The 25,979-nt window shown below is 48.0% G+C and overlaps 3 protein-coding genes across 3 annotated transcripts in view; all 3 read right to left on the reverse strand.

The window, feature by feature from the left end:
- Positions 1-25,979, reverse strand: part of SLC22A3 (solute carrier family 22 member 3) — a 662,601-nt gene that overhangs the window by 346,726 nt on the left and 289,896 nt on the right. The window lies entirely within an intron of this gene.
- LOC125995727 (zinc finger protein 420-like) lies at positions 1,747-7,345 on the reverse strand. The gene is made up of 3 exons (XM_049764734.1): positions 7,174-7,345; positions 5,173-5,252; positions 1,747-2,544 (listed from the first exon to the last, which is right to left on the reverse strand). Exons 1-3 carry the CDS (start codon positions 7,343-7,345, stop codon positions 1,747-1,749), a joined length of 1,050 nt encoding a protein of 349 aa, XP_049620691.1.
- On the reverse strand, positions 14,127-19,382 carry LOC125995728 (uncharacterized). The gene is given in 3 exon segments (XM_049764735.1): positions 14,127-15,302; positions 15,390-17,845; positions 17,924-19,382. Coding segments are annotated over 3 exon segments (5,091 nt in total).

The following is a 25,979-nucleotide window of genomic DNA, read 5'->3' on the forward strand; positions in this document are numbered from 1 at the left end:
GTTTCTTCAGTATATTTTTGTCCACACCTGGCAACTGCACACACCAGGAGTTACTCTTGACTCCATACTCAGGAATCATTCTGGTGGTGAATGGGGGACTGTAAGGTATGCTGCCATCAAAGCCCGTTAGTTATTTGAAAGGCAAACACCTACCAACTGGAATCTAGCTCTGACTCCACCAGCATGAATTTCTTATAGTAAAGCTTGAGGATTGAACTATGGTTGTGGGGATCCCCTCTGCAAATGCCTGCGCTGCAGTGGGTCAGACTCAGGACACTCAGACACAAGGTTCTTTCAAGGCAGCTCCATCTTTATTGAGTACAGCAAGGGTTTATATAGGGTAACGAGATGAGTGGCTAAGCACAGATGGTTGAGGCTTGACCAAACGGGTAATTCCATAAAAATACAATGTTAGGGGCCAGAGAGACAGCACTGCAGAAGGCCATTTGCCTTGCATGTGGCCAACCAGGAGAGATCTGGTTCGATTCCCAGCATCCCCTATGGTCCCCCAGTCTGCCAAGGTCGATTTCTGAGTGCAGAGCCAGGAGTAACCCCTGTATGCTGCTGAGTGTGGACCAGAAACCAATCAATGAGTCAATAAATAAAGTTTTAAAAATAAGTAAGAAAACAAACTATTTTAAAAAAGACAATGTCAGCCAAGCTCATTGAACTTGAAAGAGAGCAGCATAGCTTCTACATTGTTAGGTATGTCCTGTTTTTCTAAGTGGTTGGTGTGGTTGGTTAACGTCCTGCCTTTGTAACAGGCTGCATTGTTCACTCAGTGGGGGTGGGGGCCAGAGATGCCAGGCAAGCATAATGGGGGCTGCAATATTGAGCTGTTATTCTCACTTCTTACATGTCTCTCAAGTATGAATTTTCCTTTCCATAATAAGGGTTGAGGATGAAGTGAAAGCCTTCTTTCATTTTATATATATATATACACACACACACACTCTTTTTTGCTGTATAATTGTGCTATGTCTGATATAGTTTGAGGAGGAAGTGAAGGCTTTCCCAAAAGTCTTTTAAACCTTATGTATTAGGTTTAAACCTTTATTTATAAGGTTTCTTACAAGTATGACTTTTCCTATGCTGAGAAAGTGATGAAGGGAACTTGAAGACTTTCAATCATCATGTCTTTTCCAGTATGAAATCTGATATTTTCCTACCTCACTTTGTTTTTCAAGTATGCTTTTCTTTCGCCATACCCAATGGTGCTCAGATGATACTCCTAGCTCTGTGCTCAGAGATAACTCCTGGTAGTTGAGGGGATACCACAGATTGAACCCAGATTGACTGCTTGCAAAGGCAAAACACCCAGTTCACTGTGCTATTGCTCTGGCTCTAAATATGCATTTTCTTATGCAGAGAAAGCATTCAGAAGTAAACAAGGCTGTCCCACATTCCCTACATGTGTCAGGATTCTCTCCAGTTTAAAATATTTCTTTTCTATGTTTGGGCCTCCCTGTGATGCTCAGAGATCACTCTTGGCTTGGCAGGAGTCCCTCCTGCTAGGTTTGGGTGACCCTCTAGGATGTGAGGGAACAAACCTAAGCCAATAGTGTACAAGGTCAATGCCAACCATGTTGTATAATCACTCAGACCCTCCAGATATAATTTTCATATTTTAAAATTTTGAACCAATGTAAAGACCTTCCTGTACTCGTTATGCACCTCATTTGTCTCTAAAGAATGAATTTCCTTATGTTTATGAAGGCTTGAAGGGGTAGTGTAAGTCTTCTCACACTACTGACATGAATAAGACTTCTCTCTTGTATGAATTTTCTCATGCACAGAAAGGATTGAGGCTCGAGTGAAGGACTTCCCACATTCCTTACATGTATAAGGTCTCTCTCCAGTATGTGTTTTCTGGTGTCTAGCAAGGCTTGAGGCAACCGTGTAGGCTTTTCCACACTTCTTACATGCATAAGGCTTCTCTCCTCCATGAGTTCTAGTATGTTTTTTAAGTTCTGAGGCATATGTGAAGGCCTTCCCACATGGCTTGCATGCATAAGGTTTCTCTCCTCTATGAACATTCCAGTGCATATAAAGGCTGGATGAATAATTGAAGGCCTTCCCACATTCAGTACATACATAGGGCTTCTCTCCAGTATGAATATTTAAGTGGTAACTAAGGCCTGAAGATCGAGTGAAAGCCTTCCCACACTCTTCACATGTATAAGGCTTCACTCCAGTATGAGTATTCATGTGCCTAGTAAGGTGTACGGCTTGAGAGAAGGCCTTCCCACACTCCTGACAAGTATAACCTTTCTTTAATGTCCGGACTTTCTTAGGTTCACTTGGGTGTGACAGTTTACTAGGAGTGTGTCCACCCAGCTGACGGTCAGAGGAATTCTGTGCACTCGGGGTTTCCGAAGGCATGTCGCAGTGCTGAGCACACGGCAAGGCCCACCCACACTGCTTACATTTGAGTGGCTGCACTCCATAGGGAATGTGCTTAGGAGCTTGTCGTCGTGAGGGCTTCCTCCTGACTATGTCCGATAGCAAAGAATCACTCCCATCCCACCGGGAATGGCTGCTTCCCTGTGGAACATCAGAGGGTTAGTCCAATCACTTCTCTCTCCTTTGACAATCTCCATTTTAAAATCCAGCCCTGTATGTGTGATTTCAATCACAGAAACACAATTTTCCATGTCTGGATGTCTGTGGAGATAGGCTGACATCAAACAAAGAAATGCCTTAGTTAGGCAACAGTCAGAGCAGAGGCAGAAAAGGTCCATAAATGGACCATAAGTGACTACTTATAAGTCCCTAAAACCCGTATCAGAGGGAGATTGTGTTGAGCCTGGCATCTCTCCTTCCACAAGATGTTTCCTATACCTTTGCAATAGCTGCCACATTCCCTGTTAATAGGAAAAAAAACTTAGACCAATATATCAATAGATTGGCAAATCTGTTCTTTTGTTTGTTTTGTTTTGTTTTTTGGGTTACACCCGGCAGTGCTCAGGTTACTCCAGCTCTGCACTCAGAAGTGGCTCCTGGCAGGCTCAGGGGACCATATGGGATGCCAGGATTTGAATTGGGGTCTATACTGTGTTGGCTGCATGCAAGACAAATGCCTTCCTGCTGTGCTATCACTCTGGCCCCTGGCAAATCTGTTCTGTTTTCATTTTCTTCACTGTGTTAACTGGGTTTAACAATAAATATTGTACTTTGAGAACAGTCAAACCTCAGTCCATAGGGCTGTGAGCCCTCTCACCCAGGCTTTTTTCTCTTATGTATGCCTTCTTTAATTTTTTAAGTTTTCTGGTCATGCCCAGCAGTGCTAAGGAGTTATTCCTGGCTCCACACTCAGCAATTATTCCTAGCAGATTTGGGGACCATACGGGATGCTGGCTATCAAACCTGGGTTGGCCCTGTGATAGGCTAATGCCATCCCCACTAAGTTATCATTCTGGCCCATTGCTTTCTTTTCTTAATTCTCATGTCACCCCTGCATTGGGCATTGTTCCAGGAATCAAATTTCCATGCAACAATAATATGGATTTTTGTTTGTCTTTTTAACTAGGAGGATGAGGAAATTTTACAAATGTGGAAAGTACTGAGTTGGGAGAATGTCGTTATTTCATCAAGTTAATGAACAGACATGAAAGAAAATCTATTCCTCCACAGAAATTGAAGCACAAGTTTCAACTGAACATAAAACAAATCCATGGTGTTTGGTTAGAGCCTAGTATAGAGCCTGTGAGTGCATGTGTGAAGGCCAGGAAAAATCTTCACACAATGGAAAGGAACTAAGGTATTTGCTGTTAGAGTCTTTGAGTGGATTGGCTGGAGTAATAGACAGCATAGCAAGTGGGCATTTGCTTTGCATGCTGCCAACCTGGGTTCAATCTCAGGCATCCTATATGAACCCAAAGCCTGCCAGGAGTAATTTTTTTTAATTCGTTTTTAAGCCATACCCAACAGTGTTCAGGGTATGTTCAGGGTTACTTCTGACTCTGCACTTAGAAATTGTTCCTAGGTGGGGCTGGCAAGGTGGCGCTAGAGGTAAGGTGTCTACCTTGCAAGCACTAGCCAAGGAAGGACCATGGTTCGATCCCCCGGCGTCCCATATGGTCCCCCCAAGCCAGGGGCAATTTCTGAGCTCTTAGCCAGGAGTAACCCCGAGCACCAAATGGGTGTGGCCCGAAAAAACAAAAACAAAACAAAACCAAAAAAAAAAAAAAGAAGAAAAAAGAAAAAAGAAATTGTTCCTGGAAGGTTTGTGGAACATATAGGATGCTGGGGATCAAATCCAAGTTGGCCACATGCAAGGCAAACATCCTAACAGTTGTGATATCACTCCACCCACCAGGTTTAAACCTGAGCACTACTGGGTTTGGCTCAAAAACAAAACAAAAGCATGTGAGTAGGGAGGGAGAAAATGAATAGTGGGAGAAGGCATTTGTCTTGCACTCTTCCAACTGAGGTTTAATCCCAGGCATCACATATGGTCCCTGAGCAAGCCAGGAGTGTTTCCTAAGTGCAGAACCTGGAAGAACCTCCAAATGTCACAATGTGATGCCCCCCAAAAAGGAGAAAAAGTATCTCACTGTAAGCATATTCCTCTCAGACATCAGTAAGCTTTTTTTCCTTATACATTAATTATATTAATATCATTAATTATTATATTAATATCATTAATATAATATATAATTAATATATTTTATTAACTTTTGGGGGGGTCCTCACCAGGTGATACTCAGGGTTAACTCATGGCTGTGTGCTCTGCAAGGTAGTTTTGTGTGACTTGGGGCCCTCACATGATAGTAGGGAGAAACCCAGTATATCATCCCAACATTCAGCAAGAGTCCTACTGGAATATGGATCCAGATGAGGAATGAGCAAGTTTAAACAACTTGAGCTTACATTTTATCAAATAAAAAGCACAGTATTTTTTTTTTCCCGCCTTTCACCACAAATCACAGTTTCTCTTTGGGGGGAAAAATATAAATTTCTTTAGGTTGGAAAACTTATTTAAGTTAACACTCAGGAGAGACTAGGTGTCATCTCCCAGCACTGGGCTCTGGATCCTCCCAGCAGTACAGAAACCATACATGGGGCGACGGGCTAGAACCCAGGGCCCCACTTTACAAATTCTATAAGCTTTCAAAATTGAGCTATCCCACCACCACAATAATAATATTGATTGGAACTTGCAAATCTTACCATCTCACTCTTATTTGGAGATCCTATTCCAAAAGCTAATTGCTGAAATGTCAAATCCTGAACTTCTTCTGGTCTGCATTCTAAAATCAAACAAATATGCAACGTAAGAATTAGTTGAATGAAACCTGGCCGAATGTGGCAACATAGGTGGAGTGAATATATGTTTTTTTCCAAGTACTATATCAGCTTACAATCAAAAGAAGATAGGTTGAGAGGATTGCCATGAGGAGCTTGGCAAAATCCACATTAGCTATGTGGTGGTCTACTCATCAATGGTTTAAATATAGTGACAAAAATTATTTCTAACTGGGCTAGAGAGATAGCACATCAGGAAAGGCGTTCACCTTGCATGTGGCTGTCTGAGTTCAATTCCCTCTATTTCATATAATCCCACAAGCACTGCCAGGAGTAATTCCTGACTGTGGAACCCGTAGCATGCCTGTTTGGTAGAGCCCATAAATAAGGCCCAAAACCTAGCATGCCTGCTAGGTCCCAGAACAAAAACAAACAAAAAACAACTTCTTAACCTCAAAATTTTTCCAGAGCCATACTATAGCAGGGAGGGCATTTACCTTCTAAGTGGTAGACCCTGCTTGGATCCCCAGCTTCGGAAATGGTCCCCCAAGCCCGCCAGGAGTGATTCCTGTAGCATGGAGCCAAGAGAAAGCCAAGAGAAAGCCCTGAACACCACCAACTGAAACTCAAATAAAAAAAAAAAAAAAGAAGAGAGAGAGAGAGAGAAAATATTGGAAATCTCAAAAACCCACTAATAAGCCAAGGAAAATGGCAAGCGTAGATAGACAGGGAGTGAAAGTTCAAAATATCAATATCTGTTCTACATGCCCACAGATGGGGAACTCAAAGTTCCCTAAAGAACCCTAAGGTGTCCTAAGTATTTAAGTTACCCACAGAGAGAGCAAAGCCAAGACAGCAAAATTGTAAATCATACCGGGACTCAGCAATGAATACATGAATACAAGGCAATGAATACATGTGTAAGAGACCCCACATCCATGACACGCCAGGCCCAGCACCCACATTCCACAAGTGCCCATGAGATTTCACACCTGCCCAAGGTGCTCTTCCCACACTCACCTACAAACATGCCTCTTTGTAGCCTCTCTAGGTCTCCTCCTTCCAACCAGGAAATCAGTGCAGGCTTCACTCTGCACTGCCCTGACCCTGAGGAATGATTCATGGATTAGAGACAGGAAAGGGGGCAGCACCTCTGTGTATGAGCATGGGGCCCTAATGAAAGCAGCGGAATGATGGAGCAGATGAAGAACAGAATCTCTGTTCTCCATATGCATGCTGGTTATCACACAGGTGAGACCAGATTTATTTTTACTTTTTTTGAGGTGGGCCACACCCAATGATGCTCAGGGTCACTCCTGAGTAGCTCATAAATTACTCCTCAGAAATTTCTGTGCTCAGAAATTACTCTTGGTGGAATCAGGCAGCCAAGTGGAATGTCACGGATCAAACCTGGGTCAGTGGCATGCAAGGCCCTACTTGCTGTACTAGTGCTCTGGCTCCAAGATCAGGTTTAAATGAAAGAGTCTAATTGAGGGGCCGGATAATATAGTGGGGGAGCAATAGTACAGTGTTGGCCTTGCACTTGACTGAAGTGTGTCTGATATCAATATCCTCAGCAGTTTTCTGAGTCCCACCAGGACTGAACATTGAGAACAGAGCCAGGAGTAAACTCAAGCACTATCAAGGATGGTAAGGCCCAAGAATGTCTAAAAAAAAAAAAGGGCCGATGTGAGGCCAAGGGATAAACACCTGATACAATATGCTGTCTCTCAGGACTGTGAAATGACATTGAAAAATATCAGGTTGGACTAATTTAAGTAATAAAGTTAGGAACTCGGAAGTTAGAACAATCAAGGGGGCTTGTGCTTGGTGCAGAATCATTCCTAGCTGAACCCAGATCCCTCTCCTATTCTCAGAATCCACCCTCAGGTGTGGCCCACACAGGTGGCCTAGAGCAGCTCTCACCTACGGCCAGCAGGTGCTGGTAGGTGTCCAACATCACATCTCTGTAGAGCTTCCTCTGTGAGGCATCCAGGCACAGCCACTCCTCCGGAGAGAAGTCCACAGCCACTTGGGGGAAGGTCACCACATCCTGAGCCAGAACACACAGGCTGAAGTCAGTATGCAACCTGGGCATGCTGCATGCACCTTGCTGTACCCTGGGCCCAGTGCTAAGGATGAGACCCCCAGGTCTCAAGAAGGACTCAGGGCCTCACCCCACTTCCCATGGAAGGAAATACATTGATTTCCTTCCCTTGGGAATGACCCCTGAAATCACTCTAGGAAGCCAGATTACTATTCTAGAAGGTTCTTGGAGGAGACTGACACCCCGGGATCAATCGAAGCACCACTCAGTCCACTGAGCACTGCCTAGAGTTAACACCTGAGCTCAGAACCAGAGGAACTGAAAAATCAACTCTGGTGTGGCTTAAAATGCTAAAATACACCAACCCAATCCATCCCCCAAAAGCCATGGTACTAGATAATGTAGGAAAATTCAAGGTCTAGTGAGTGACTTAAAGCTCTCATTGTCCGAATAAGCTTTCAAGGACCCCCCCCCCAAACAAGTCTATTAGCAAGTGACAGGATTCCCAACCCTTATGCCTCTGGAATCAGAATGTCTTGAATCGAAATCCTTTGCTCAATTTCCCTTTTAGAGCCACAAGTCCATGTGACTGCAGCATAGAAGGCTTGACAGTGCAACTAGTTTACTGAGGAGAAATATGGCTTCAGGAAGGTGAGACTGCAGAGTGAAGGAAAAAGAGCTAAACTGCATGTCCTGGGACAGGAGCAGGAATCAATTCCAGGCAAAAGCTTAGAGTACCCCGATATCCCAAGGAGCGACTCCTGAGCTCATAGCCCAGAATAAACCTTAAGCTGTGCCTAGGTGGCACAAAATACAATACAAAACAAAATCATCAGAGATAGCACAGCACAAAAACCCAAACTAAGCCAAACAAAATCCTACAGGGAAATAAACTCGTAGCCAAACAAACTGTAGTGTTTTTTCCATTAAGGCAGAAAATTCTGCACAGAGTCCAGTGTAATGGACCTCAGGGGGAGAGTCCCAAACCCATAAGGAGAGTCCTGAGTGAAGACAGGAATCAGCCATGGGCCCAGGTACAGGCCTGTTATCTGGGGACAGCAGCAAAATGTAGAAGAACTTTGTGCTAGAGTGACATGACAGTGTGGATAGCATTTGCAGTGAACTAGAATACCCCAAATTGAATCCCTGACACCCCATATGATTCCATGAGCCCAGTAAGAGGTACCAAGAGCCAGGAAAAATCCCATGTTGAGTGTGGTGCCCAAAACTAGAAATAAATAAAAGATCTTTTTCCCAGGTGAGGCAGGAATGATGATTTATGGCAGAAATTCCGAGTTAAGGTCTCATTTCTTACTCACATAAGGGTCCTACCAGCTCAACCTTGGATACTGTCAAACCACGAGGTCTGAGACATGACAGCAATAAAGGCCTGAGCAACACAGCATGTGGCCCCCAAATTCCCACCCCACCACCACACAACATAGCAGGAAAGCATTTGCCTTGCACAGAGCCAACACGGGATTGATCCCCGGCATTGACCCATGGTTCCTGGAGCCTATGAGGATTAACTTCTGAGTGCAGAGCAAGGAGTAACTCCTAAGCACTACCAAATGTGGTCAAATAATTGTCTTTTCATAAAAAAATTTTCATAAAAATACCAGAAATTAACAGAAACAAATGTGGTTCCAAACAGCAGAGTAAGATGCTCCATGCCTGTGGCCACATCCTGGCCCACACTTCCTTCCTGCAATGTCCCTGGAACCCATTGCACCTAGAGGCTAAGCACTCTTGCCCGCCCTCCACCCCGACCCCCAAGCCCCCCTCCCTGCTTTGACCTCACACTTGTCCCTACCTGGGGACAGGATGTCAGAAGGTTCTGCCTCATCTTCCACCTGGATTATTCCTGAAGAGCAGCAGCAAGGTTCTTTGCGGGAAGACCTGCAAGAAAGTCACAGTTTTGAGCACCAGAGATGAGCACACACCCCTGCCCTGACAGGAAGTACCTTCCCTGGGGCCAGAAATACCAGGCTGCAGGACCAGGAACCAACACAGACCCACAGGAAGATATGTCCAGAGGCTTCTTCCTCTCCTGGAAACTCAAGTGGATTGGGATCAGGCCGGGAAGGGGGACTGGAGCACTGGCACCTAGCATAGCCCCTCAGGGCCCGGTACAGCTGACTCTGGGCAGGAGCCCAGCACACCAGAGCCCTCTGCACTTAGTCCTCTGCCCATTCTGCTTGGCTCTGCCACAGGGACTCAACATCTGCTGCCCTCCTGCCAGGCCAGTGGGGACATGAGCGGGGTGAAAACTCCAAGGACAAATGTCATCTCAGGGTCCAGGTGAATATGGACAGTGAGTGCCCCAGCTCTTCCCGATGCCTTGGGACTCCTATGGGTCCTGCTTTGCTTTGATCCTGATCAGCACAATTGAGCCTGGGCTCTGCCAGGCACTGATTCCTTGGAGCTGGCACCATGCTCAGAAATATCAGCTCTCCAGATCTGGGCATATCTGAGATCTGGGTCCAGAGCGATAGTACAGTAGGGAGGGCTTTTGCCTTACAAGTAGGCACCATGGGTTCAATGTCTGCATCCCATAGGGTCCCTGGAGCTCACCAGGAGTGATTATTGAGCATAGAAGTCAGGAGTCAAACCTTGTCAAGAACAAAATCAAGCAAACAACAACCCAAAAAGGCAACTGCTCCTTCCCCCAATCATGGTGTGGGACTGTCAGCACAGGGGCAGGGTGTTTGAACTTGACAAAGTCAACCCAGTAGATCCTCAGCATTCCATAGAGGCTTAAAGCATTCCAGGAGCAAAGGAACTCCAGAGCTCCCAGGAGAGAGCAAGGTGGTGGTGGGAGGGAGAGCTCAAGCCTTTCTGGGCCTGCAGGATTCAATCTATCCAGCTACTAAAACTTCTCGGCTTGGTTTGGAAGCAAATAGGCAGGGAAGGGACACCCAAGACAAAGAAGTCTGGAGATGCACTAAAATCCGGATATGGGATTGAAGACCCGGGGCTACAGCAGGCCCAGAGAAGCACATCCCCCCCACCCACCCCTCAACCCCCAACCCTGCTTCAGCACAAAGGGAGGTCAGGTGAGGAATATCAAAGATGTGGCACCTACCCTAGCAATAGGACATACCCAGGTGGAAAGCCTCAGGCGGGGAGGTAGGAGAAACCACTGGAAAAGCCAACTTGCACAAAGGACACATGTTGCCTGGGGACGTGGCAACTTCTCCTCTAGGACAAGGGGGCTTTCAAACATTCAAAGTCTTCTCTGAAAAGTGTGTTGGGGACAGCTCTGCCTTTGCGCTAGCCTACACTCTCCAGACAGCAGAATTTTCTTCTTCTTCTTCTTCTCTTCCATCTTTGAGCTGGCTTACTCCTGGCTCTGCACTCGGGGATCATTCCTCGAGAGCTCAGGGGAGACCCTGGGGAGTGCTGGCTTCGGATCCTGGTCGCTGGCGTCCTCCAGGCCAGACTTCCCTGCAGTCCTCAAGTCCTGGATCGCCCAGCTCTCCCCGGAGGAGGAGGCAGAGCTGGAGGGAGCAAAGGGGGGCAGCTACATTCCCCTCTTGTGGGAATCCCCACCATGCATGCGGGTTCCCTGGGACCCCGCCAGCACCCGCCGGCCAGTTCTTTCCTGCCGGTCCTAAAACTTTCTGCAGGAGCCTGTCCCGCCCCGGGTCGCCCTTGGTCACTTCTTCCGAGGCTGCGCATTAGGGATGTGGGCGCCGAACCCCAGAACCGAGGCTGCAAGCAAGCACTCTCCCCGGGGCTACCGCGATGCTCACCCAGCGGTGACCCTGCAGAGCGGCCCCTCAACAGCGGGAGAACAGTCCCGGGAACAAGCTCCAGGCATAGCAATGGCGGCAATTTCCGGGCGCGTTCTGTGACGTCACCTCCCAAGCTTAAAGGGCCAGGCCCAGCCTCTGGCCTCCTGGAAAGTGGATTTTTTTTTGCTTCTTTTGGACTTGGATCATGTGATTCCCACCGGTAAGGTGCTCCAGGTCGTGGACAGATGAGCATGGGAGACTGATCGGATAACACGAGGTGTAGAGTTTTGGTTTTTTTTTTTTTTTTTTTTTTTTGTCTGTTTTTCTAATAAAAATGCATGCTCTTTGGGCCCATGCAATAGTGCAGTGACAAGAACATAATTCGGCATGAGATTGAAAGAACTCCCCCGCAGGGGAAGTCCGCTCCAGGCTCAGGATATGTGCGCACCCAAAGAGACTCGAAGACCAGACTTGCTGTAATAACACGAGGGATTTTAATATCTCAGCATGCTGGAGACCGAATCTCATAACTCAGGACCGAGTAGAGAAGATTCGGCCCCCCTTTAGCATTCAGCAAAGCTTTTATAGGGTAAAAAGTCTATACATATCATGGGAACACACCTGCCAGGAAGGAGGCATTTCTCCTTATCTCCCGCCACAAAAGAAGTTATGCGTCAGAGCCCAGGAAAGAGGCATTTTGTTTTCCCTGTGTAACAGATGGGGCAGTGTTTGCCCCTGGGGTCATGTGCGTATCTTTGTCCTTCCCCTGACGGCATATGTCTAATTTAAAATGAGGGTCTTCCGCGAATTGTGGTGGTTAGTTCAAAGGAAGGGGAGTTAGGGAGTGGGGGAGTGGGAAGGTTCCCAGGGAAAGGAAGGGGAGCTAGGGAGTGGGGGAGTGGAAAGGTTCCCAGGGAAAGGAAGGGGAGCCAGGGAGTGGGGGAGTGGAGGAAAGGGAAAAGTGGAAAGGTTCCCAGTGAGCTTGAATGAAGTGTAAATTAAGGCACTTTAAGGAATTAGCTTAGTTGGGATCTTTTTTAAGGCACTTAATTAAAGTGTAAATTAGGGAAGTTAGAGTGCTTAGCCGGGAGCTTTCTTTAGGAACTTAGAGAAGCTTAGGGCTTGGCTTAATTCTCTTAGGAAGTGCAAGTTAGGGAGGGTGCCTAGTTTTTTCTTCTGTTTGCTATTTTCCAGTTCTTACTTATATTTATTATTTTCTTCACACCTTTTCATCCCCCACTTTTTTTTTTTGCACATAGCTCTAATCTTAGAGCATCCCTTCATTCTGCTGATATTGCTGTTTGAGAACCATTACATGGACTGTATTTATTCTTTGTTTCACAAAACTAACTAACTTATTTAAAATGCAGGGACCGAAAGTAAGCAGGAAGAATAGGATTATTAGGGGTCCTGTTAGAGTGGAGATAAGAGTTGTAAACCAAGGGGATCTGTTAAACCATCCCTCAAACCAGCCCTGATGAGAATCCCTTTCCAGTCTGCGTTTGTCTAATCTTTCTCTTAACTTTGCCATGGAGTCTCTGACGACTCCGGAGTGGTCTGCATAAAAACAACATTCTTCCTTCAAGGCTGCACACATTCCTCCTTCTTTTAAAAACAAGATATCCAGACCCCTTCTATTCTGGAGGACTACCTCTGATAGGGATGTGAGAGACTCTTCGAGCTTAGTGATGGATTGCTTTATTATTTCTAAGTCTGCATCCATTGCAGCACGCAGTTCAGTATAGTAGTGGGGCATTTGGACTAGGGCGGAGGTCCCAGTCCCAATTCCTGCTGCGACCCCCAAGCCTAGAAGGACTGCCAGTGTAATAGTTACAGGTTCCCTTTTCCAGCGAGCTCTTCTGTCAAACTCATTCACAAAAGACTCGCTATCATGGTACAAGAGTCTAGGGACTAGCTGGACTAAAATACAGTAATCCTGGAGATTGTTGAACACGCTGGTGGAGATGCATGGGGTGAGTCCCGTGTTACAGGCCCAAACCGTGTCTGGAGGGGGAACGAGGTATCGCCCCCGTGTAAAGGATGATTGTAGGGTTGAGCTGCAGAGGTGCTTTCTATCAGGGGGAACGGTACCTAAACAGAGGCCCTGCCCAGACACGGCAGCTAAGGTTAGCTTTCTGCTCCCTCCCCAGGCACATACAGAGGAACTTTCGCTTTCGTTAAAGGTTCTATTTTGGGCAATTCCTTCATAGTAGGGGGGGCTTGAGGCGTAACAGAGCCAGCAAGATTGGGTGATATCAGAATTGGTTCGGTTGAGTACCAAGAAGGCTCCTTCTATTAAGTTTAAAAGGCGGTTTTCCATCCCTGGGGGGGCAGGGGCGTCTTTAGATTCATGAGTCTGGGTTGTTGGGTCCGAGTTTAGGGGCTGTGAGGAAGCAGGAGTAACAGGGACTAGTGTTGGCCTAGGCTTGGGTAAAGGCTGGGTGTCCGTTAGGACGGGGTTGGGCCCTATTGGCTGAGAGGGAGGATTTTGAATTTTCAGTCTGAGTTTGAATGTGAACCCCGGATCGGTTCCAGAAACGTAAAATCTCAGGCCCCACTGTTTTCCTTTTATCCAGCCGCCTTTTTCCTCCCTCCCTTTCTGCGTGAAAGTGATGTTTAGGGTGTCACCTTTACTACCTCTAACTACTGTAATGAGGTCCCAGCTGGAAGAGGGGTTTCAATAGGCAGTGCCAGAGGTTTCACATTCCCATGCTTTACAAAAGAAACTTTCTATCCCCCCACATCGGCGACCTTCCCTCTTAGACTGTTTTTCCCTGGGGCAAACATAGAACGATGCCTGCCGCAACTTTCTCTGCTTTGCCAATGAACTGCACCCTGGCAGGTCGGCTACGTACTGGCCCCTAGTGTACACTCCCTGTGAGAGGGCTCGTTTCTGAAAGACGACTTTTTCCTGGGGAACCGTTTCAGGTGACTCTTCCGGGATGTCCCATGCCTCTACACCAGCAATGAGGGCGCAAACCTCGGGGCGCAGTGGTGGCCACCAAGTATACGGGGGGGCCACCTTGGAAATGCTCCACACAGTGTCTCCAGCCTGGGAAATGACTTCCCAGGTCAGTGTCATAGGAGCGTGGGGGTTACCGCTCTGGGCAGAGGCGACGGCGCAGGCGAAGTTTAAGAGGATTATCAGTTGCTTCCACTTTCCATTTATCCTTAAGCTTTTCAGCAGGAGCTTTTTTTGTGTGTGACGCGTGGATCCAGGCAGCAATTCCGTCTACTTTCACAGCTGTTGGGGTGGTTAACAGTACTAAGTAGGGTCCCTTCCACCTGGGCTCGAGGGTTCCCACTCGATGACGTCTAACAAGGACCAGATCACCGACTTGGATCCCGTGTGGCACCGCAGGAGTCCCAGGTGAATAGGCTTCTTTAATCTGGTCCCAGATCTGGGTGCGGACAGCCTCTAGAGCCTTAAGGTGGATAAACAAAGCAGAGGGTGAGTGGGAATCTAAGGCGGGGTCTAATACTCCGTCTGGTCTGGTCAAGGGGGGAGGTCCCCCAAAAAGGATCTTATAGGGAGTGAGCCCGAAACGTCCGGGTGTGTTTCGGGCTCTGAGGAGCGCAAAGGGAAGGAGGCCCAACCAGTCCTTCCCGCCGGTCTTAATAGCCAATTTAGTGAGGGTCTCTTTTAGAGTTCTATTCATTCTCTCTACCTGCCCTGAACTCTGGGGTCTATAAGCGCAATGCAATTTCCAATTGGTCCCCAGCTGTTTGGCCAGTCCCTGACTTACCTGGGCGACAAACGCGGGCCCGTTGTCGGAGCCGATTACCTTGGGTATCCCGAACCGGGGCAAAATTTCTTCCAGAATTTTTTTCGTGACCACCTGGGCAGTTTCAGACTTTGTGGGGAAAGCTTCAACCCATCCGGAGAAGGTGTCTATGAAGACTAGAAGATATTTATTGCCATACCTACCAGGAACGATTTCTGTGAAATCTACTTCCCAGAAGACTTCTGGTCTGTCTCCCCGCAGCCGTTTTCCTGGTTCTACGAGCGGGTGGTGGGCATTTGTTAGAACACAGGCTTTACAGGACTGGGTTACTTGTTCTGTTATAGTTCGTAGTCGGAGTACGTGATAATTGGAGGCTTTTACTAGTTCGCACAATTTCTTTTTTTCTAAATGTGTTAGGTGATGGATACTCTTTACATAGTATTCACCTTCTTTATGAGGCAAAATGATTTTGTTGTCTTTAGTTTTTGCGATCCCATGGCAGTCAAATCCGCTGGATAATTCTTTTTCCTTTAGGCGTTCAATTTCCTCACAGTTTATTGGTGTGTAGTTTAGACTGAAATTATCTTCTTTTGGTTGGGGTTTCTTTCGTTGCTCACATAAGGCACAGGAGACAGTTCCTTGTGCGGCTTTCTTAGCAGTGTGATCTGCCATTCTGTTCCCTGCTGCCACGGGGTCCATTCCTTTTTGATGTCCAGGACAATGAATAATAGCTACCTTTTTCGGCAGGTGTATGGCTTCCAAGAGAGCAAGGATTTCTTCCTTGTTCTTAATTTCCTTTCCTGCAGCCGTGAGGAGTCCTCTTTGTTTGTAGATCGCGCTGTGAATGTGAGCGGTGGAAAACGCGTATCTGCTGTCGGTGTAGATGTTAATAACTTTTCCTTCTGCCAGCTCAAGGGCTTTTGTCAAAGCTTGTAATTCAGCTTTTTGTGCCGAAGTCCCCTCAGGAAGGCTGCTGGCCCATATTACTTGCTTCCCATCCACTATGGCTGCTCCGGCTTTTCTTTTTCCATCCATGATGAAGCTACTACCATCTGTGTACCAATTCGGCGCCCCATGCCAGGGCAGATCTGTCAGGTCTCTCCGGGTTCCAGTTTCCTCAGCTAAAATGTCTGTGCATGAGTGTACCGGCTGGGATCCGTCTGTCTCCGGGAGCAGGGAGGCGGGGTTAAGAATAGCAGGCGGTCCGAACGTTATACGGTCGTTTAGCAAGAGACTTTGGTAGTGAGTTATTCGGGCGTTGGTCAACCAACGGTCAGGAGGCTGCCTGACTATACTTTCTAATGCATGGGGAGCGACTATAACTACATGCTGGCCCAGAGTAAGTTTGTCAGCGTCTTTTACCAGGAGAGCCACCGCTGCGATTACCCTCAGACATGACGGCCAGCCGCTTGCCACTGGGTCGAGTTTTTTTGACAAGTAGGCTACTGGTCTTTTCCAAGGTCCCAGGGCTTGGGTTAGCACTCCCCGAGCCACTTCCGCACGTTCGTCCACATACAGGGTAAAAGGTTTGGTTAGATCCGGCAGGGCCAGGGCTGGTGCTGTGAGTAGAGCAGTTTTAATTTTTTCAAAGGCTTCTTGACACTCCTGTGTCCAAGCAAAGGGAGCTTGATCCCGTGTAAGTGGATACAGGGGAGCGGCTAGGGAGGCAAACCCAGGTATCCAAAGTCTACAGAAACCGGCTGTCCCCAGAAATTCCCGTACCTGCCGTGGAGTCTTGGGGACAGGAATGGTAACTACTGTCTTTTTCCTGGCTTCTGTGAGCCACCTCTTGCCGTCTTTCAGGACATACCCCAGGTATGTTACTTCGTTGCGGCACAACTGAGCTTTCTTGGCCGACACCCGGTACCCTAACTCACCCAATTCTTTTAGGAGTTCTCTGGTTCCTTCTTCACACGCTTCCTTGGTGGATGCTGCCAGCAGGAGGTCATCAACATACTGAAGAAGGGAGACTTGGGGGTTCCGAGCCCTGAAGGGGGCCAGGTCCCTATGGAGTGCCTCGTCGAATAGTGTGGGGGAGTTTTTAAAACCCTGGGGCAATCTAGTCCATGTCAGTTGTCCAGTGTGTCCCCCTTCCGGATCTCTCCACTCAAAAGCAAACATCAGTTGGCTGCTGGGGTGTAATTGGAGACAGAAAAAAGCGTCTTTTAAATCTAGCACTGTGTACCAAACCCGCTCCGGTGGGAGGGAACTCAGTAGATTGTAAGGGTTAGGCACAGTGGGATGCAAATCCTGGGCCCTTTTATTAACCTCCCTTAAGTCTTGTACTGGTCGGTAGTCCCCAGTGCCAGGTTTCTTCACCGGCAGCAAAGGCGTGTTCCAGGGAGATCGGCAGGGTACTAGAACTCCTTGCTGTATCAGCCTCTGGATGTGGGGACGGATGCCTTCCTTTGCTTCTTTACTCATGGGATATTGTCTCACCGAGATAGGTGAGGCATGCGCCTTCAGCTCTACCACTATCGGGGGTACTTGTTTAGCCTTGCCAATTCCTGCCTGTTCAGCCCAGACCTCAGGGAATTGGGTAAGCCATTCTGAAGCAACTACTTCTCCAGGCTTTGTTTCATGGAGGCGGTATTCCTCCTCAAGTCCGACTACCAGACAAGTCACAGGAGCTTCCCCCAAAGTTACTTCAGGTTCCTCAGGGGTAAACTGAATTTGTGCCTTTAATTTGGTCAGCAAATCTCTTCCCAGGAGGGGCGCAGGGCACTCAGGGATGACCAGGAAGGAGTGAGTTACTCGGCCCCTCCCAACGTCCAATTTTCTTTTTGTAGTCCAATGGTAGAATTTGCTGCCCGTGGCCCCCACAACCATGGTTTCTTTTGTTCCTAATTTTCCTAGGGGCCTGGTCAATACCGAATGTTCAGCTCCCGTGTCCACCAGGAAGTTGATGGGAGTCCCCTCTACTGGAAGCATTACCCTGGGCTCGGGGAGGGGGACCGAGCCCCGTCCCCCCTAATCATCGAGAGCCAGGACCTTGTTCCTCCTGAGTTGCTTTTTCGGGCACTCCCTTGCCCAGTGTCCTTTTTCTTTACAATGGGCACACTGATCTTTTTCGAGTGGACGGTCAAGTCCTTTTTCTTTACAATGGGCACACTGATCTCTATCGAATGGACGATCTTGTCCTCTCGGGGTTCTTCTTGCCCTGTCGCCCAGGTGCCCTGTCTGCCTGCTTCTTTCTTTTTTTGCTATACTATCCCCTACTACTGCAGCCAAAATTCTAGTTAAATTTCTCTCTTGTCGGCGATCACGCCGGTTCTCTCTGTCCTCTATCTCTTTCTTTTCTCTTTTCTTTTTCTCCTCCTCTGTTTCTCTTTTGTGGAACACTTTCTCTGCCTCCTTCACTAAGTCTCGCAACGAATAATCTTGAAGTCCCTCTAGCCTCTGTAGCTTACATTTTATATCTGTGGCTGACTGCCCAATAAAGGCCATTGCTATGGCCGCCTGTTGTTCCTCTGAAGCTGGATCAAAAGGAGTGTACCTCCTATAAGCTTCCATTAGGCGTTCCAGGAAAACCGAGGGCGGTTCAACTGGACCTTGGACAACCTCTCTTACCTTAGCCAGATTCGTGGGGCGTCTTGCAGCCCCTCTTAGACCAGCAATGAGAGCCCGGCGGTAGACGGTGAGGCGCTCCCTACCTTCTGCGGTATTGAAGTCCCAGGTTGGCCTGGTCAGTGGAAACCCTTCATCTATGAGGTTAGGGAGATTAGTGGGAGTCCCATCGGCCCCCGGGACGTTTTTCCTGGCTTCTAGGAGGACTCTTTCTCTTTCCTCTGTCGTGAAGAGGACCTGGAGCAGTTGTTGACAGTCGTCCCAGGTGGGCTGATGCGAAAACATGAGAGACTCGAGGAGTCCCGTCAGGGCAGAGGGATTATCTGAAAAGGTGGGGTGCATAGTCTTCCAATTATATAGATCTGCCGAGGAAAAAGGCCAGTACTGTAAAGGGGGAAGCTGGTCATCTCCTGGCGGGGGCCCCATTGCCCGAAGGGGGAGGGCAAGAGACCGTGACTCGGAGGGGCGAACAGTTTCTGGACTGCGGCCCTTCCGGCTCCGGGTTCCCCCTGCTGGTCCCGGTTCGCGTGGACCGGCCGCCGGGGGTTGCCCCACAGCGACGTGTGGCACGTTAGGTTGTGCCGGCTGGGGAGAGGATTGAGGTTGGGAGTACGGAGGGGGGGAGAAGTCAAGAAGAAGATCATTGTCTATCTCAGGGTAGAGGGGCGGGGGAGCTGAAGGTCGGGGGGGAACAGGCAAGTTGGGCTCGGGGTCTGAGGCTACTGCCATTATAGTGGAAGTTGGCTCAGGGCGGCCAAATATCCAGGGCTTGACCCACACTGGTGGATTCTGGACGAGGTCCTGCCAGACGAGAATGTAGGGTATTTGGTCCGGGTGTCCCCCTTCAGACTGAAAAATGACCTTTCTTACTGCGGAAATAAGAGAGAGGTTAAAGACACCTTCTGGCGGCCAGCCGACTCCAAAGGTTGGCCATTCAGAGGTGCAGAAGGTCTGCCAGGGGCCCTTCCGTACCCCGACAGACAGATTGTGAGCCCTAGCTTTTACGTCAGTCCAGTGGTTAAGGGTTAGAGTCAAAGGAGTCGTCACGGTCTGTCCCATCTTAGTCCTAATTTCAAGGAAAACTGACACAGAAGTTACAATCAAGAGACAAATGACCCAGAACAAGCGCCGTTCCCGCGTTGCCCAAAGGCACTTCAAAGAGTCGGATGGCAGGGGCCTCCGCCGCCAGCCTAGTTCAATGAGGAAGCTATTCTCCTCGCGACTCTCCAGACCAGGGGGGTACACCAGGCGTCCCTGGTCGTCCCCGCTTCCTTCCGGGACGTCTCCCAGGGTGATCGGACGGTGGACACCCGGACACGTCTGTCTTTATCCACGAAACCTCAGACTTGCTGAGCGTCCGTAAAGCCGAAACTGCGATCGCGCCAAACCTCAGAGAAAAGTACAGCCAGAAGCAAACGAACCCAGACTAAGTAGACACAGACACAGACACAAGAGCTCACCTCCAAGTGGGTCTGGGGTCTCTGGGTGGTCGCAAATCTCCCGGCCGAGCCCCCAAATGAAAGAACTCCCCCGCAGGGGAAGTCCGCTCCAGGCTCAGGATATGTGCGCACCCAAAGAGACTCGAAGACCAGACTTGCTGTAATAACACGAGGGATTTTAATATCTCAGCATGCTGGAGACCGAATCTCATAACTCAGGACCGAGTAGAGAAGATTCGGCCCCCCTTTAGCATTCAGCAAAGCTTTTATAGGGTAAAAAGTCTATACATATCATGGGAACACACCTGCCAGGAAGGAGGCATTTCTCCTTATCTCCCGCCACAAAAGAAGTTATGCGTCAGAGCCCAGGAAAGAGGCATTTTGTTTTCCCTGTGTAACAGATGGGGCAGTGTTTGCCCCTGGGGTCATGTGCGTATCTTTGTCCTTCCCCTGACGGCATATGTCTAATTTAAAATGAGGGTCTTCCGCGAATTGTGGTGGTTAGTTCAAAGGAAGGGGAGTTAGGGAGTGGGGGAGTGGGAAGGTTCCCAGGGAAAGGAAGGGGAGCTAGGGAGTGGGGGAGTGGAAAGGTTCCCAGGGAAAGGAAGGGGAGCCAGGGAGTGGGGGAGTGGAGGAAAGGGAAAAGTGGAAAGGTTCCCAGTGAGCTTGAATGAAGTGTAAATTAAGGCACTTTAAGGAATTAGCTTAGTTGGGATCTTTTTTAAGGCACTTAATTAAAGTGTAAATTAGGGAAGTTAAAGTGCTTAGCCGGGAGCTTTCTTTAGGAACTTAGAGAAGCTTAGGGCTTGGCTTAATTCTCTTAGGAAGTGCAAGTTAGGGAGGGTGCCTAGTTTTTTCTTCTGTTTGCTATTTTCCAGTTCTTACTTATATTTATTATTTTCTTCACACCTTTTCAAGATAACTTGTCTCTGAATGAGCCTCCCCAATTGGTGGTCTCCTAATTGATATTGGAGCATGTGTGTTGGCAGAGTTTATATACCTAGCTCACCCTTGACCCCAGAGTTTAAGGATTAGGACAGAAAAGGAAAAGGTTTAGGCAAGATGGAAGAAATTGAGTAAGAGAAATAATGGGGAACCTGGTGCCGGGGGGGGGGGGGGTGGGGGGGGATGTCTCTGTTATATTGGTGATGTAGGGAGAGGGGTATAGTTCTAGATTTAAGCTCAGGCCAAACAACACTGGAAACATGACATCTAAGCTGCAACCACTGAACTCTGACCTGTGTCCGTAAGATTGAACGTAATTGTGATGTGGGACATAATGGAATCCATTGCCAGGTCCCCACTTGTTTGCTTTACTCTCAGGCTCAGTGGCAGAGAGTTGGACACTGCCCTGCTTTGATCTCTCCCCCAGGTCTCTAGCCCTGAGCTTAAGAATCAGGAATCACACCGAGTTAGTTTGTGTGGCCTCCTTTACCTGCAGGAACTTGAGCTTACTGGCATAAGCCCCTTGATTTCCTTTTCTTCCTGGAGGCAGGGATAGTACTCACCATGCTACAAAGTTGATTGAACATAGTATTTGATTACTTGCAATGCTATTCTAACCCTCTCCCCACGTTGGCTGTTAGTGTCTCCCACAGTATTCTATCCCACCTTTCCTATCATCCTTTACATCTTCAGTGCACTGTTGCACTGACACTATCTCAGAGTTTGTTGCCATGAGGATTGTCTAATCTTTTACTTAGTTTGCTTATACTCTATCCATAGCTGGGCAAGACCATTGATGTCCAACTCAGGGCTCGGTGTTGTGGCTGATCCTACTGCAGGTGTGTGAGGTCTCAGCTTGCAGTTTTGCACAAGAAATAAGAGTCATTGGAGAAAATTAATTTTCAGCCAGGGGTAGTTGAGCAGCTTCTTGTATCTCACTGAGTTAGCCACACTTCTCTTTTTTTCTGTTCCTTTCTCTCCACTTTTGCGACCTCCAAAGGGAGACTCCTGACCCGCGGGGGTGAGGTGGTGAGGGTCGCTAGTAATTCGTGGGTTTTCTCCAGCAGAGCCAATCTACAAAGTAAGCTTAAGAGATTAGAAAGAAGGAGGCTTAAGACAGCTCACGCTGCTCAAAAGCGTTTATTAAAGGGGGTGGCTAGCTTTTATACAGAAAGCAAAATACGGGGCATTGCAAACATGTCAATCATTCTTTGGGCAAAAGAGTATTCCAAACAAGGCAATGAACAACTTGTTTTTCAGTACTTTTTCACTGGTTACATTCTTGTAAGTGTTTATCTGCCTAAGCCGGGGGCAGGAAGAAACCTCTGGGATCAAATGTTCTATAAATGATGGGAATGTGAGCCAGCCCCGAGTCTCCTCAAATATCTGCAGGCCATCAAAGGTTTTTCTCATTATTCAAGAAAATTGAAATTACTTCTTGTTTTTATGAGTGTTTTGAATTTCTAAAATCTCAGTAGGGGTTAATTAATAGTCTGGTCTATCTTTGTATCAATTTAGGGAGTTTGTGCCACTTCAGGTGGTTCTCAGGGGTTACTCATCTCTCTGTGCTTAGAATTATGCCTGGCAGTACTCTGAGATATGGGATACTGTGAAAGGCAAATAATTTCTGAACACCTTTTTTGGGGGTTGTTAGGGAAAGGTTGAAGAAGATGAGCCAAGTTCTAATACAGCAGATAGGGGGGCCGGGCGGTGGCGCTAGAGGTTAGGTGCCTGCCTTGCCTGCGCTAGCCTTGGACGGACCGCAGTTCGATCCCTCGGCGTCCCATATGGTCCCCCAAGCCAGGAGCAACTTCTGAGCGCATAGCCAGGAGTAACCCCTAAGCGTTACCGGGTGTGGCCCAAAAATCAAAAAAAAAAAAAAATACAGCAGATAGGGCTTTTGCTTTGCAAGCAAGCCATCTAGCTTCAATCCCCTCTATCTCCATGGTCTCACTGACTCCTGAGTGCAGAACCCATAATAAATTCTGAGCATATCCATGTGTGTCCCCAAAACAAAGCAACGATGAGAAATGAATAAAAACAAAAATGACTAATGAAAATCACAGATATCTAAAAATGAGTGACACTGAGCATCATTATTTTATTGAAGTTTGTTGTGGGCAGGGTTGTTGCTGGTCCTTGTGGGTGGAGGGTGTTTGCAAAGCTACCTTGATTTTTTTCATAGAACTTCTCCAGCCTCAGGCAGTTCATCTTCCCCCTGCTCCTTATCACCAAGACCTGTCATGTGACCAGGAGAGCATGAACTGTTGATGCTACTGAAAGGGAAAGGAGTTTTCCCTATAAGGACTTCTTTTTTTTTTTTTTTAAGTGTACTTTGCTTTAAGTTTTAAGTTCTTCATAAAAACTCAATGACCCTGTCTAAGGCTATTACAAGCCAGAGTCACAGCCAGTGACAACAAAAGATAAGTGATCTCCAGTGGAGAAGGTACCCCCTATCTTCTGGTCTTAAAATTTCTCATTTTTGAATATCAAAACCTCAGGTCAGCACAAAGAGAGAAGTCCTGGCCCCGCTCAAGGGAGGGACCATATACCCCAACTCACTCAGGTTCTGTTTTTCTTTAAGATCCCAATAAGCTAGCCACCCTCCCCATCCTTTACGGTAAAAATGCAGCCCTAAACGTAATGTCTACCCTGCATGATAAAGGATGTAACCACCTCTCCCTCAGGTTTTATAACCCACTGTGAACTTTTCTGGTTGTTTCTTTGTTGTGATAAATGTTCTCCTAACTGAGTTAGGAGGCCTGAGTTAAAAAGTTTTTCTAAGATAAGGAACATAGCTTTGTCTGTGGTAGGGGGTGAGATTATACTGTTGCTGTAACTTTGCTGTATAAAAACGTGTGAGTTTTGTGTTTCAGGGTCTTTTGCTCTGGGGTTCATCCCTGGGCACTGACCCTGGTGTCACCCTGGCACCAGAAAAATAAGTCACCCTTTGCAAAATTGCATGGCTTCTGACTCTCCTTGAAACGCTTGTCTCGAGAGGGGGACTGATCCCCACACCCCAACACTACAGCTACAAATTCAATGTGGTATACACAGACCAGTGTACACAGACATTCCAAGTTCGAAAATTCACACAGGAGCCAGATCTATAGTACAGTGGGAGGGCGTTTGCCTTGTGAATAGCAGAGCTGCATTGGATCCCTAGTATCCCATATCATCATTCCCCTGATCCTGCCAGGAGTAATTCCTGAGTATCCCCTGGTTTGGCACAAAAACAGCTATTCAAAATAAAAACAAAACAAAACAAAAAAACCCCATTTCTCTCTACCTCTTTTTTGGGCCTGAGCAGATGCTTTGCATTTGCCTTGCAAATGACTAAGACAGACACGAAGCAAAGCGCTCACACACACATACATCAGAACTCACCAGGCCACCTGTTCATAGCTCTGTTCCGGGCAGGATGAGGACTCCTGGCTGGCTCGCCAAATGAAAGGTCCGAGCATCTTAATCTAGCTGCCCGACGCAGAGAAATGAAGAGGCCGAGGTCCCAGATAATGCTCTAAAAAGTGCTTTAATACTGACCATTCAGAATGATCAGGGTCAATGTGTCCCCAGAATAGGACAGGGACAAAAAGACCTCATGATCCCGTAGTTCCCCCCTTATATAGGATGGGAAGTGGGAGGGGAAGGAGAGTCCTTGAGGGCTGGACTTCTGCTACGGTAACACGAATCATTGGTGAGGTAGGGGTAAAGGTGGGGCCAAGGTAGTGATGACTTCCTTAAGGGCGGGGCATCCACCAAGGTTGGTGGAGGCGGGGTTGACTTCCCTTTTCAGCCAACCAAGCTTCAATCCTGGCATCCCAGAGGGTCTGCCTGCTTACTAGGAGTCACTTCTGAGCACGGAGCCAGTTCTGGGGTTTGGTGCCCACATCCCCAGTAGACAACCTCGGAAGCAAGTGACCAAGGTCGACCCAGGGCGGGACAGTCTCCTGCAGAAAGTTTTAGGAACTTCAGGAAAGAACTGGCCAATGGATGCTGGGGGCATCCGGGGAGACCTGCGTGCATGGTGGGGATTCCCACAAGAGGTGATCTAGCTGCCCCCCTTTGCTTCCTCCAGTTCTGCCTCCTCCTCCAGGGAGAGCTGGGAGATCCAGAACTTGAGGACTGCAGGGAAGTCTGGCTTGGACGGTGGGGAGGGCGCTGGTCTTGCAGTGGATGACCTGGATGGGTCCCCAGCTTCTCGTGGATCCCCTGAGTCTGCTCCAAGTGAATCCTGAGTACAGAAGCCGAAGTAAGGAGGAGGACCGCCTGGTTTAGTTTAAAAGAGAAAAAAGGAAGCTCAGGCATCTCCAGAACGCACCCCAGAGTGAAACCTCGAAAGTCCTCTAGGTCAGAGGCAGGCTACATCGCGTCTCCAGCAGTAGCCCTGTGTTCCAAGCTGCCCTTTTCTAGGGTTTCTCCCAACCTGCCCCTGAGGCTTTGCAAGTGGGGAAGAGCTCAGCTGCTTTGGTGGTTCCCAGAGGCAGGGTTGGGGTTTTGATATTTCTTTGATATTTCTCTCCTGGCATGGTTTCTGCTGGAGCCTCTCGGGTGTGGGTGTGGGTGTGGGTGTGGATGGGTGGTGGGTGGTGGGTGGTCAGTCTTCTCTGGCCTGCAGTGGCCCCAGGTAAAGGTCTTGTATTCAATCCCATTTCTGGATTTTAGTGCATTCCAACACTTTATTGCTCTGAGGGTCCCTTCCCTGCCAGTCTGTTTCTTTCCAAATCAAGAAGATAAAGTTTTGGGGTTTTGTGGGGAGAGGGATGATTTTGTTTTTGTTTTGGGGCCACACGTGGCTACACTCAGGGCTAACTCCTGGCTCTGTGCTCAAAATCAGTCCTGGAAGGCTCGGAGTACCATATGAGATGGTGGTGATTGAATCCTGGTCTGCCTCATGCCAGGCAAAAATGTTTCCAGGCTGGGTATTGCTCCGATCCCCAGAAGAAGCAGTTTTAAAAGCTGGATAGGTTGGTGCCTGAAGGCATAATGGGGCTGGAGTTCAAAGCTTTATCCCAGAATCCTGCAGGAGCTTTAGTTTCCCCCAAGATCTGGTGGAGGATGGGCAGAGGACAGTTGGGTATGCCTCTTTCTTCGATTGTCTCACCTTTGTGTGCTCCCAGCTGATTCCTGACTCTGGTCAGGAATTAATTACCCCTGGTGGGTCTGAGTTGGTGCAGGAACTTCCGTTTAGGACATGGGATTGTGCTCGTGTCTGGTATTCACAGTTGACTTTCCTCCAGGGCTTTCCACAAAGGACCTTGCTCTTCAGGAA

Source organism: Suncus etruscus, chromosome 18, assembly GCF_024139225.1.
Source record: "Suncus etruscus isolate mSunEtr1 chromosome 18, mSunEtr1.pri.cur, whole genome shotgun sequence".
NCBI classification, from domain to species: Eukaryota; Metazoa; Chordata; class Mammalia; order Eulipotyphla; family Soricidae; genus Suncus; species Suncus etruscus.

What these genes read in the sequence shown, in the direction of transcription:
- LOC125995727 (XM_049764734.1), bottom strand. Translation starts at nt 7,345, where the DNA reads ATGCCCAGGTTGCATACTGACTTCAGCCTGTGTGTTCTGGCTCAGGAT. An exon ending in CCAGCACCTGCTGGCCGTAG is followed by an intron (nt 5,253 to 7,173) that starts GTGAGAGCTGCT and finishes GTTTGATTTTAG; the next exon opens with AATGCAGACCAGAAGAAGTT. An exon ending in CTCCAAATAAGAGTGAGATG is followed by an intron (nt 2,545 to 5,172) that starts GTAAGATTTGCA and finishes GATGTTCCACAG; the next exon opens with GGAAGCAGCCATTCCCGGTG.